Source organism: Cydia fagiglandana, chromosome 12, assembly GCF_963556715.1.
Source record: "Cydia fagiglandana chromosome 12, ilCydFagi1.1, whole genome shotgun sequence".
Classification (NCBI taxonomy): domain Eukaryota; kingdom Metazoa; phylum Arthropoda; class Insecta; order Lepidoptera; family Tortricidae; genus Cydia; species Cydia fagiglandana.
The window spans coordinates 5,231,780-5,245,695 of record NC_085943.1 but is presented as its reverse complement, the minus strand read 5'-3'; the positions used below and the strand labels follow the sequence as shown (position 1 = coordinate 5,245,695).

General features: G+C 40.6%; 1 protein-coding gene across 2 annotated transcripts; it reads left to right on the top strand.

Moving 5' to 3' along the window:
• The first annotated feature begins 590 nt into the window (after positions 1–590).
• On the top strand, positions 591–13,260 carry LOC134669466 (collagen and calcium-binding EGF domain-containing protein 1-like). Of its 2 annotated transcripts, none has more exons than XM_063527047.1 (9): positions 591–750; positions 4,863–4,994; positions 6,902–7,050; positions 8,686–8,831; positions 9,451–9,604; positions 10,113–10,204; positions 10,621–10,790; positions 12,215–12,363; positions 13,023–13,260. In XM_063527047.1, exons 1-9 carry the CDS (start codon positions 632–634, stop codon positions 13,226–13,228), a joined length of 1,317 nt encoding a protein of 438 aa, XP_063383117.1. In that variant the 5' UTR covers positions 591–631; the 3' UTR covers positions 13,229–13,260. The 2 variants fall into 2 exon arrangements, with proteins under 2 accessions (XP_063383117.1, XP_063383116.1); XM_063527046.1 differs by having other exon boundaries at positions 9,445–9,604.
• The last annotated feature ends 656 nt before the right edge of the window (positions 13,261–13,916 follow it).

The following is a 13,916-nucleotide window of genomic DNA, read 5'->3' as shown; positions in this document are numbered from 1 at the left end:
ATGGGTTACTGTGCGATGAATGAATGAATGAAAGCTAAGAACTGGTTTTATTGCGTGCGCACGCGCTGGCTCTGGGATGGCATTCAAACTTTAAATATATTATCTCGATTTGATATTTCCTCAAATTCCTCTGAGCATCTCACGCGCACTTTTGTATTGATGCAAGCGAAATACAATATACATAAAATAAAAATAAAAATTTTCAAGTTCTAATGCGGTTCGCTGGTCGTAGATAACAGATGAGGAATCTTCTTTTGTTCAAAAAGGCGACCAAGTAGGTACGTGTAGGACGACGCAAAATGTAGAGTTCCGTACTTTTATGTAATTCGAAATTAAAATGCGTGTCCTAATCTTAAATATTAATTTTATTTTAAATATTACTTATAACCTACCGTCATTGGCAGCGTGCAAGAGGGCCAAAACTCAAAACAATGTAGGGACATCAGAATTCTGTAGTGTCTGAGAATTTTATTTTACAGTTAACATTTTATTGCACTAAGAACGCAATAAGCTTAACACTTTTATTACGACTAGGCCCGCATGACGCAACGGGAGTGCATTTTAATTTGACCAATTACGCCTACAAAGTTTGAACATCAGTGCACGGACGCATCGGCGCGCAACAGTCGCGATGCGCACGCTCAGCTCGGCGGCCTGCTCCGTGCTCCTGCTGTGTCATACAACCCTGGTATATTGTCACCAAGAGGGGTACTACGCCGAGGAAGGTTATCCTGATGACATTTTGGACGTGTGAGTGTTTGTGATCCTGGTGTCGTTTGTTGTTTTTTTTTGGGATAAGTGGTTAAAAATTACAAATAATTTTAATTGGGCATTTACGACTGTAAGTAATCAAGTAATCATAACTTACTAAATATTAGTGCCGTAGATTTTCGAACACCTATCGCAAAAAGGCGAAGAGAAGGTATACCTAATTTCATAGAAGGAAGTGAAAAAGTCAGTTGTTTATAGTATTATAGTAGATTTTTATTGCAAAGTATTTAAGAGCGCTCTTACAAGAAAAGTCGAAATAATGCAAAATTGATGATATTACTCGATGGAATTCAGGACCTTACGCTCATTATTAGAAACAATGAGTAAGTACTTGTCCCAGTAAAAGCGTCTTCTTATCTTTAGGAATATCGTTTAGGAATTTTTTTACATAGCGTAGATAACTACACAACAATCATAAAACCTCGGTAGGTATATACAAAGCAGTAGTGGCGGGTCCAGGATTTGGGTTTGGGAGGGGCTTGAACCCAATGAGGATAGATAGGTTTACGTAGGGACCTACCTTTATATATGATATCTAATATTGTCAAATTAATAATTACGGACGGATAACTTAAAAGATAAGCAACTTACACGTTTCCGTTAATTCCTTCCATTAAGAAATTTTATGATTATGAAAAATCGGGTATACCTACCTGTACTTATGTACTTCAAAGTCTTGAAACAAAATTCGCCTTTGCTTTTGACCTTATGAAAAAGTTCCATATATGATATCTAACATACATTTAGGTACTTACTTAGCTAGCTCAGACCAACATTCATACAAACGGGAAACCAAGAAAATCGCAACAATCAACTTTTAACCAAAACGCTTGCTCCAAACCGAACTGCAAGGGTTCAACGACTGCCAGCGAATAAGTACAATGCACCATGAGCCCTGTTTCATACTTAACTCTACTCACCATAGGTGAACCTTATTTCTTCGCAATAAGGCTTATGAACTGTCAATAAACAGTGTGGTGTGGTACCTACGCGTGTGCTGGTATAAATAGTGCAATAAGCTCTCTTTGAAGCTTTCTTGGAAACTATCCGCGGGAGATTCATCTTACGTCTACTGGCTGTCACTATTCTAGAAGCTATGTGACATTAAAGTACCTATACAGGGTGGTCAATATAAGTGCATTCCCGTTGCCAGGGAGGTTTCGGGATTATACTGAGCAACTTTTACTATGGGACCAACCCCAAAATCGCGAAATAGAAATTTGGCTGTTTCATAACGTTTTATGGTATCGCTTTACTTGGTATGTTATTATCATAGCCTGCGAATTATTGCAAGGGCTGCAAGGGCTGCAATTGCGTTGTCGATCCTTTTAAAACACTATCTTACCCTCGGCAAAGGGACCCTTTCCTTTTCTTGGCTTTTTAAAGAAAATATTCAACAAAACAACAACAACCGTTGCACATTTTTAAGTTGTTAAGAGCTAAATGATTGCCTCTCGTTGAATAACTACTGATGGTAAATGAATGATTAGCCACACCATGCGGTAAACCACACTTCCTGGTTTGTAACACTGAGTAGGTATTGTCACATAAATGCGGTATTTTCCTTAGAAGCCTACTCTCAGGGACATTGGTCAGAATAAAGAAAATATCGTATCATATTTTTTTAATGAGTAGGTAAGTCTCAAAAACTAGTCCAAAAGTGTAATTCTCTACCATTTTTTAAGATTACCTAATCTTTAACAAAATATGAGCCGACTAAACGAAATACATAGTTTAAAATAAATACGTAACATTTTATTAGGCAATCTCCTTCAGATGTTAAAGGGTATTTGAAGATTTCCCTCGATTTCTCTAGGGACTCATTATCAAATGCAAAAATGTTGCCAATGGGACCTACCCATTGACAAAGCAAGCAAAGAACCCGACGCATTCAGAACTTCATCCTCTTAAGAACGGAGGTCCAAAATTGTGGGTTCAAGAAGTTCACCTTTAAAACAGAAAAAAAAAAACCGATAAAAATGTACATAACAAGATGACTAAAGATTCGGTCAGGATAAGGATAAGGATCTACAACAAGAGGTTGAAAAGCAATCTCAGCATTTCTAATGTCCGAAGCTGTACCATAAAAGTCGAATTCCATTCTTAATCTTACACCATCCTATTAGTTAATAAATTAACCAGCCGCACGCGCAGTAATTGTTGTTGATTTTGGGTCATCGCTATAAAAGCTCGTATGTATGCATGTCCTTAATCGATGACGTCACAGTCGATAAGATAAGTCGACAAAGCGAGACAATGTTTTACAGTGTGTCATCTCATATTTACTGCAGTTTAGAGTTTAGTGTGTTTTGATAACGATGTTAGGAAAATTTTGCCATAAAATTGCTACATGTACCTAAGCATCCAAATTTAATTATGTTTAAACCAAAACAAGCATCAAATATATAGTGATAGCCGAAGTGATCATATATTATGATGATGATTATCGTAACAGTGTAACACATCCTTATCGGTATATTAGGATTATTAGGAATACCTACGTATAGTTTTTTTTTATAATGGAAGATATACACGGTGGTATAAAAATAACTGCATTGCCGATGCCAGGAGGAGGGAGGACTATACTGAACAACTTTTACTACGGGAGCAATCCGGAAATCGCGAAAAAAAGTTTACCTTCCATAGAAAATCGACAAGCCAAAATGTATTGAAACAGCCAAATTTTTTTTGCGATCTTGGGGTTGGTCTCATAGTAAAAGTTGCTCAATAGGTATAATCCCTAAACCTCTCTGGCAACGGGAATGCAGTAATTTTTTAGCCACCCTGTATACTTTAGTTACTTATATTTATGTACCTTCTTAGTTACATACTTTACTTTACTTACTGAAAGTAGCACCAACGTTTAGGAGCCGACGAAATGAGGAGGAAATGTTGTTATTGGGGCCCCTATTAATTAAATAATACGGTTCACAGAATACATCAGTTTTAACAGTATAGTTTTTATAGTTTTGGAAAAAAGTGGCTGTGACATACGGACGGACAGACAGACAGACAGACAGACGTATATGACGAATCCATAAGGGTTCCGTTTTTTGCCATTTGGCTACGGAACCCTAAAAACAATGTAGGTAGGCAGATTTCCAAACATTTCTTAATCTTGTGGACACAGAGCTCTAGTTTTATTTTTATTACAAAACCACTCAGAGACGTCTGCCTTGCATACATCAAATGTATTGAATATCAAACTGTTATACAATGTTTAGATGCATAACAAAAGTAGTTTTGAGAATGACATAAAATTAGGTCAGCCTTTGAATTAAAAGTAGCGCGTCAGACTATAGTAGTGCTTATTATATTCTTTGAGAGGTAGGTACGCGTCAAAACCTATCTACTCTACCCTTATATTTAACTTAGCAAGAAGAGATATTACTCTACATATATACATAGAACTATGACGGATAACTATACTTTTGGCGTGTTGTTTTATCTGTTAGGCACTAATATGTACATATATTGATGTTGACTGCAAAAACTGACACCAAGCCGTTTCTATCACGGATTTGTACCTAAAACAGAATAATTATGTTAGCTGTCTGGTTCACCAAGGTGCATGAATGACGCGACTTTATTGTTAAGAATGATAAGATAATAAGAGCGTGTCAAGCTAATTTTGAACACCTCGCCCGCTTAGCAACTTTTGCTGGTGACTGAATCTAAGACACGGACTACGATTAAAGGGGGAATAGTGTAGGTCTAAAAATATCCCCAGTTCCCGGACCAGGGTAATCAGAGTCTCGGAGGCGTTAGGAATGACTTCCAGTTACGGCGCGGAAGGTATCTATCAACGTAAAACAAATGAATACGACGTGCATGTTGGTACCATCTGCCACACTTAAGGATGACACACGCTAGACCAGGCCGTGCCTGGGCCGAGGCGCCTAACATGCCGTTTTCTATGACGGCTGATCGGTGATCACGTGGTGCTTTTCATAGAAAATGAAACGCCAAAAGCCCCGGCCCGGTCTAACATGAGTCATCCTTTTCTCAGGCAGGGAGGTGTAGAATTAATTTAGATGGACTCTTATAAATACGAAAATATCATAGTTTAATAAATATGTAAATATTTACAGCGCAGAGAGCGCCACCGCGTGCCCGACGGAGCGCGTGCTGCGCGCGCGCGAGACGTGTCGCACCGACGGCGGCGTCGAGATGGAGTGCATCAGGCTGCACTGCTGCGACACACACCGACACGTCGCCGGACGGTAAACCCTCTATAATGACATACATACACCACCGCGTGCCCGACGGAGCGCGTGCTGCGCGCGCGAGAGACGTGTCGCACCGACGGCGGCGCCGTGATGGAGTGCATCAGGCTGCACTGCTGCGACATACGTACACCGACACGTCGCCGGACGGTAAACCCTCAATAATGACATACATACACCACCGCGTGCCCGACGGAGCGCGTGCTGCGCGCGGGAGACGTGTCGCACCGACGGCGGCGCCGTGATGGAGTGCATCAGGCTGCAATGCTGCGACATACGTACACCGACACGTCGCCGGACGGTAAATCGCCCACATTATTAAAGTAATTTAAAAAGTCCAGAACCAGAACCACACGCCTAAAGTAGAGCTTTATGATTTATGAAACTAAGAATGGAGCTGCAGGTGGGTCATTCTCTGAGAATATGTCTGCGGTTGCGTCTAATTGCCACGACTGTTTTCATACATTTTATACGGGTCGCGGCAATTAGACTGCAGACATATTTTTTGAGAATGACCCATGTATGTAAATTGTTCGAAAGCGAATGCAGAAAAAATCAATCCAAATTGATTCGCTGGATGCAGACGCTGGCAACCTCGATTTGACCATAACACGGATAACGGTACTTGCTCGCAACATCTTTTACATTATGTTTTTACTACATATCTATTTGCGAGTTCCTGTAATTGGCTCTATATATCTATTTATGATTCCATTGTCATTTAGTTAGCTGTTGGATCTCCTTATGTAAATAAATAAATAAATTAGACACGTACTCACACGACACATAGTACACAGTATAGGTATACCTAGTTTGAATAAAGCGAAGGGAGGATCTTGAAGTCTTTTAAAGAACTGATTTAAAGTTGACATACCTAGTTAGAGACCCGTGAAAAAAGACCAGAGGGCTTAGATAAAAAGATCAATTAGTAATCAACCAAGAACAATGCCACCAACAGCTGCCAACTAATTACCTCAACAGCTGATTGCTATGCATTCCGCGCCGGTGCATTGCTATGCAGGCCTAACAGATCGTCTTTGTTCGCTGCACTTCCAGTGTTAGAACAGTACGTTAATTCGCGTTTTTAGAGTTCCGTACCCAAAGGGTAAAACGGGACCCTATTACTAAGACTTCGCTGTCCGTCCGTCCGTCCGTCTATCACCAGGCTGTATCTCACGAACCGTGATAGCTAGACAGTTGAAATTTTCACAGATGATGTATTTCTGTTGCCGCTATAACAACAAATACTAAAAACAGAATAAAATAAAGATTTAAATGGGGCTCCCATACAACAAACGTGATTTTTGACCAAAGTTAAGCAACGTCGGGAGTGGTCAGTACTTGGATGGGTGACCGTTTTTTTTTTTTGCTTTTTTTGTCTTTTTTTTTGCATTATGGTACGGAACCCTTCGGGCGCGAGTCCGACTCGCACTTGCCCGGTTTTTATTACCCGCTTGGGCCGCTTGGTCTATAGGTACGAGTAGAGTCGCACAAAGAAAAGTCTGCAGCGGATTTGATAGCCCACGCAGTGTAAGTGTTATATATACGTAATAATTTCATAGAAGTTTGACGTTTAACACTTGCACTGCTCTGACACTTGCACTGCGTGGGCTATCAAAATCGCTGCAGATTTTTCACAGTCTGACTCTAGGTATGTGATACCCTACTGGTACTTGCATTTATCGCGGGATAAACACATAACATAACTACATAAATATACACGTGACCTATTCTTTGCCTCAATCAAGCCTAATCGACGTGATACTTAGATTTCAAAAGTAAAGATAGGCCTGTTCATATAATTCCGAGCGAACATGTGTGCACCAACGAACTGGTCTACTTCATAGTGCCCGTAAGGCCCGTCTTACGAATTCAACGACGTGATATTGATGGTACTGTTCCAGATGCATCCCCATCAACGTGGAGCCCTGCAGTCTGAACCTGTGTGAACAAGCGTGCGAGGAACGCGGGGAGAGACTGTGGTGCTCCTGTCACGCAGGATATCGGTTCCATGCTGAAAATTATCGTCGTAGGACGCAGCCATACTGTGTTGGTAAGTGACATAGACTTTTAGAGTCGAATCAAGCTAACTCTGTAAAGACCACTCCACTGGTCACTCTGATAATCTCTACCAAATATTATAGGTACCTTTTTACAGAGCTATACTGCAAAACGTAATTCAAGACCAAAAAAAGTGAGACAATGTTGCCATTGCAATAATTTGTTTCTAAAATTGTAAATTCCTTTTGATAAATAATCACGCTAAGATAATTTATTCATTAGTAATTTTACTCCTGCTATTTAATAAAGAACTTTTATTTATTTATTTGTACATAAATACAAGACGCGCTAGTAAAAAAGTGGCAACATTCTTACTTTTTTTGGTCTTGAATTACGTTTTGCAGTATAGTTTAAGTACCTAACATTGCGGACACCAATTGTTAGGTACCAATTTCCTTAAAGTTTAATATTTTTGACTGGCATTAGACTAACAAATAGGGATGTACCGACTAGTCGCCGACTAGTCGGGAAAGCCGACTATCCGGCCACATTTGTAGTCGGCGATTAGTCGGCGACTAGTCGGCAAAAATGGCCGATTAGTCGGCACTTTATTAGTGAAAGAAAAACAGAAAAAAAGAAATCAACAGTCAATATTTACCATATGTTTTATGTCTATTGTACTAAAATACTTCTTCAGGGTGCATACAAAAACTTTTGTTCAATATAATTGACCGTTTGATCGTTATTGTATGGCTGGTGTGTTCCTCTACAGGGGGCCGATGTTTGAAATTCGACCACTCAATTTCGTGTATTTCGTTAAATGATATCTCCACTACTAGGCGTTTAAATTCTAGTAATAGAATTGAAATCGAGTGGCCAATACCACTAGAATAGAAGATTCCAAATTTCGATGGCTCGTATTTAAAAAATATTGCATTTCGCGGTTTTCCACCGATTTTCGAGTGACGAAATCGAGCGATCGAAATTCAAAAATCGGCCCCCAGGTCGATCTCAATTCATTCTCGTGTAATTTCATGGCCAAGTTCGATAGTTAAATGATTTTATCATTATTCAGTTTTTTTAAATGGTGGAGACATGGAGAACTCTTCATGTTATTGCAAAATTTAGTGACTTAGTTAGGGCACGTTGTTCGTAAAGACGCTGACCACAGGGAATAGGTTATTAACTGGCGACTACGTACGCGAAATAGAGCCTTGGAAATACCTCCTACAAGCTGTACTGACAGTCTGCTCAGGATCCCAAATAAAAGAAAGACAGAAATTGAACGAGGATTCTTGTAATAGGTCTTTGAACCTGTAGAGAATACCCTTTAGCTAATATGATGAATAGCGCAACCAAAGGAGCAAAACTATTGTTTTTCACCTGAACTATATCACCATATAGACTTGTTTAAATCATATAAAACTGTAAATAAGTATGTACCTACTATTGTGTGCCTTTACAGGGTGTCATGAACTGGCCTTTTAATTTGTAACACCTAATTACGTACATGACAATGCAATATTGAATAAATTACTAAATGACTAAACTTATACGAATGATCTGGCCGACTAGCCGACTAGTCGGCCGACTAATCGGCCATTCGAGCGCCGATTAGTCGGCTAGTCGGCCAAATCAATAGTCGGTACATCACTACTAACAAAAACTAAAAACTTACTACTTCCAGACATAGACGAATGCGCTCACAACAAAGGCGGCTGCGAGTACCGCTGCGTGAACGACCCAGGCGGGTTTCACTGCGAGTGCCCCTCCCCGCAAACCCTGGCTAACGATGGTAGGAGCTGTGCGCGCCCCATAGTGATGCCTATGCCGGTAAGTATTTAATGTAACCGTAGCATAATGTAATAGGAAGAAATAAAATGGGACCTACAATTGAGCCTTGTGGTACGCCAGTAGTAAGATTAACTTTAGGTATAAACATGTTTTAATTCGTATGTTGGCGGCGTTGACGGCCTCTGTCATTAAAATAACTCTTTAAAATATTTTACACTTAATATACATATGAAAATGACACTTAGACCCATTATTAGATATACGAATTTATCATGGCCATCATGGCGCAGACAGTCAAACGCTTATGACAGAATACAAAAAAATATCTGGCTGTAATAGGCTGGTAGCAGTAGGTATAGGTATATAAAAAGTTGTGTTAGGGTCAAAAGCCGATAGGAAAAAGCTTTATGTCCACGCAATAAGAGCGAAAAAGTCGTCGTTCGGCTCGGCTCGCATCGGCCGGCGCTTGCCGACGCGTCGACGGCTTTTTCGCTCTTATTGCGTGGACATAAAGCTTTTTCCTATCGGCTTTTGCCGAATGCGCGTCGATATATCAGGGGAGACCCTTAGCCTGCGGCCGACGGTGGTGTGCCATAGTAGGTACCTACATAATACACAATCAAACAGTGACCATAAGAAATAGAGCATTAACTTGCAGGAACCGCTGCCCCTCATTCGTGCGTCGTCTCGGTGCTACGCGCCATGTGACTCCGTGTCCTGGCTGTCGCGAAAAGTCCGTTCACTCACCGACCAGTTGCACTCAACGCAGGCCGCCTTGAAGAAGTTGATGGACCATCCAATTTTTAAAGAAGGTAAAACTTTATCTGATTAGATGCAATCCAATTTTTAACGATGAAGGTACAACTTTATCTGATGTAGATATTTCCTTAATGGCTCAATGACCCAAAGAAAGGATCTTGGCCTAGGACAAAGAGAATACCATACACTTTGCCCTATTCTGCGCCACTTCACACCACCACTTCTAGGGCAGACAGAGGTCTTTTAGGGCTTCGTCACTCCAAGGGCGTCCCGGACGGACGCTTTCCACCCGGCCCCACATACTTGCTTTTCTCACTGATCGATGTTCTCCCATCTTCTCGGTCCCGAGCGAGCAGCTAACGTGAAAACCGATATTCGCAAATTGCGGAGATCTTTCTCTTGTACTCCAATGAAGGCGTAATTAGAGTGACAGAGAAAGATGCCCGCAATTTGCGAACTTCGATGTTTACGGTTATACTCGTAGTCCAGCTTCTTCTTCGTGTAATTAACTAGTCTATCCAAGGGCTTAGCTAAATAAAACGATAAAACTTAACATTTCAGATGGTGACCAGTTTTCTGACTACGCATACAGGGTGCTTGATGCTACTGCGCCGTTAGAGGGAGGTTACTGTCGATGCGAGAGAGGGCCTAGAGTAAGTACTAAGTCACATTTAATGTACATACATACAATTTATATGGAATTATTTTCTCTCATACAGTTTAATTGGCTGAAGGAACTACCAATGCCGTTGACTATTGGCAGTTTTAGAATGAAAAGGTGATTGTTTAACTCGGGTGAAGAACACCAAGCGTCACTTCTCTAATCAGTTTTGCGTGGTTTAGCCTATTATTGTGACGGACGGGTGACTACACTGAGCATGGCCCGACATGCAATTGGCCGGTTTTTAATATGTAAAATCAATTAAAGGTGGTCCAGGCTCTAAGCAATGATAGAGCCCTTCTAACTGCACCGCCTTTGAAACGACAAAGTGTGGTCGTGTCATATTATTTTCACATCACCTATTCGGAAATGCACTTTTCACACTTCAAAGTGTCACTTTTCTTGCAGGGTCCGCCCGGTGCTCCAGGCGTCGAGGGTCCAAAAGGCGACGCCGGCGCCAGAGGGCCCAGGGGCGCCCGTGGACCTAAGGGGTCCATGGATTTGATGCTCCTCCTGCTGGCTGACATCAGACATGACATCAACAACTTGGAGGCTAGAGTGTATAAGGAGGGAGAACAGTAAGTATTAGCGGAACTAGAATCTAGATACAAGTTTTGGTCACACTTTTATTAGCTACAAAACTTTATTTATGCCGCTTTTGAGGCTTCTCTAGTAATTTTACTGCAGAACCTTTATCCTAACCCTTTAACCGCCGTAGACTGATATATATAAGACATACAAACTCCGGCTCATTTCGCCGCGGTCTGATGAATAAGACAAAACTTCGTACCGCCGGTAGGGTTTCTGGTTTCTCGACCTTTTTAATTTCTCGAGGCACGGGAATTCTCGACCAAGATTTCTCGAGTATCTCGAGAAATTTTGAAAGCTCCGAAAAACACCATGTTATTTTTTTTTTTGCTTTTTTACAAATCAGACTCGTAGGAATCGTAGGTGAGATCAATAATCAAACATATGGTACATTTTTAGTCACCATAAATTGCACTTAATAATCAAAAATACAACAACAAAAAAAAAATAACTATAGGTGCAGGCGTGCGCACCGGCAATGTGTTATGCTATAGTGTATTTTTTTAGGTATTCAACAAAATGTAAACAAACTACAATATGGTATTTTATTAAATTATTAGGCAGCAATATTCAAGTCAATAAATTTAACTCGATGTGACAAAACTTACATAAGTATTACTACATAATATTAATTACTCGTACTTACTCAACGTAACAATAAAGCTGCTAAAATTGTAATATTTTGCTAATAGAAATAAATTGGGATGATTTGATTTATCAATTAGTAATTTAGTTCGGTAATATTTGTTATTAAACTTTTTACATGGACCTATAATTCGTTACAATTTTTTTTAAACCATTTTTCAATAAAAAGACACTACTTGAATGTCATAAATCATGATAGTTCAAAAGTTTCAAAACATGATAATCGGTTAAAGCTTTCTAGCTAGGGATAGGGGACGGATCAAGGTAGTTTTTATTTGGTTGGTAATAAAGGTTTTAAGTAGGTTCCTACCTGAAAACCTAAAAAAAAACATTGTTCATATTTATTTAACTACCTAAAGAAATACGTTATAGACACATCATGTGTTATACGCGTGTTATCTTTTTACTTATCACAAGAGATTTATTTCTCGAGTTCTCGAGGCATTGAATATTTTTTTCCCGTCTCGACTTAGGACAAATTTCTCGAGATTTCTCGCCTCGGGAATTCTCGAGCAGAAACCCTAACCGCCGGCGACGCGAGCACGCTCGATGTAAAATTCTGTGGCGGTTAAAAGGTTAATAGCAATGGTAATTTAATGTAGGTATGATGCAAAAGACCATTTATTGTCTTACCTAATGTATGTCCAACAGTGGACGTTTTAAATCAATTATGGCGAACTAATTATCCTCCCAACTAAATTACACAATATGCCTATAAATTTTAAATCCCTCTTTGATTTGAGTCTTAAGACCGAAGCTCTTATTCTAGTCCAGAGCGGTTTGATCTGCAAAAGGCGTGGCGACGGCAGCGTAAGCAAGAGAGGCTTGACAAGGAGCGTAGAACCGACCAGGAGTTAGAAGCCTACACCATCCCGCCGGTAGTGACTACGAAGGGACCGGTGGAAATTTCGCCCAATGGTTAGTTACCTAAAAGTTCTTCAAAATAAATCAAAGTCCCTGGCTTTTTCACTAGAGTAGCCAGAGAGGCATCCTAACGTCATTCTCAGTGCATATCGCTCGCAATGACATTAGGTATACGTATCATGCAGTGCAGTGCAATTTTTCTTTCTGGAGGTTGCGCCTATTAGCTAAAGGGGCACAAAGATCAGTTCGCCAGACGATATCAGCCTGTCAGTTGTTTGGAGCTGTCAAATTTTGCGTTTAACTGACAGGCTGATATCTTCCGGGGCGAAATGGTAATCTGTGGGGCCAGAGGTTTTATAACTGAATCTCCTAAAATTATAGGTATGTTCACACACATTCGTTTCATGTCTGTTTTGGTTCTGCGGGTTGCCTCTTCAAAAGATCTCCTTTTAGTTGATCTTACAGCTACTTTCGACCCAGCTTGACGAAAGATACTGAAAGAAGTGACGTCATTCAAGATTATTACGAGGGCTATTCTTTGAGAATAAGTCTGCGGTTGCGTCTAATTGCCACAACTCATTTCATACATTTTATATGGGTCGCGGCAATTAGACTAAAGCCATATTTTTTGAGAATTACCCTTGGATGAACTGAATTTGAATCCGATTTGAATGTAAGATTGAGTGTACCATTAGCGTATTACATGTTCACAGGAATAAACGGCGAAATCACTCACGACTCTGACTCAGAGAGCACCACCGACTGGTCAATGGTCAAAGGAGAGACAGACCCCTCAGACCTCAGCATGAAATTCCTGGACATGGACGAGAAGCTGCTGGAGTTCCACCTGCTGGCCAACTCCACGCACCCTGAGGACGACGAGGATCTGGACACCGATTATGAGTACAGCTTTTACTAGGATTACACAAGTTTAAGAAATATGTCTTTTATTTTACTAGTGATGTGGTACCTGCCGATTTTAAAGATGGTGCAAATATTTTAGACTAAGAAAAGTCTGCAGCGATTTTGATAGCCCACGCATTGCAAGTGTTATTTATGTCATAATTTCATAGAAGTTTGACGTTTAAAATCAGTCCTGCTAAGGGTGGCATTCGGTCGGTCTATTATCTTGGTCTAATGTCATTTCGTCTCACTCTCTCATTAAGCAAAATGTGAGACAAAATACATATTGGACAACGAAATTGGCCAGGTGAAATACCACCCTAAACCACAGACAAGACATCCACCAGACTGAGCATAGTCGCGCTACCCACTGCCACTCATACGGTAATTTTACTCCATGTTCGAGTCGAAAGTGTCTAAACCACAGACAAGACATCCACCAGACTGAGCATAGTCGCGCTACCCCCTCTGCCACGATACGGTAATTTTACTCCATATTCGAGTCGAAAGTGTCTTTGTGTGACGCCCGTGTCTTTGAACGGACCAATCACGGCACGGGAATTCGCTCACCGCGTCCCGCGCACCCCCGCATTTTTGGCATCTTCGGTTGCATGAAATAATTGCTCTAAACTCGTAGAGGATTCCTAGTCTATGCCCTAAATTAACTTTGCACCGAATTGAACAGACAAATGAGGGAGTGTCAT

Excerpts from the sequence above, each read along its gene's own strand:
- LOC134669466 (XM_063527046.1), top strand. The coding sequence starts at position 632 with ATGCGCACGCTCAGCTCGGCGGCCTGCTCCGTGCTCCTGCTGTGTCAT. Across the intron at positions 751-4,862 it reads CCTGATGACATTTTGGACGT|CGCAGAGAGCGCCACCGCGT; the intron begins GTGAGTGTTTGT and ends AAATATTTACAG. Across the intron at positions 7,051-8,685 it reads GACGCAGCCATACTGTGTTG|ACATAGACGAATGCGCTCAC; the intron begins GTAAGTGACATA and ends TACTACTTCCAG.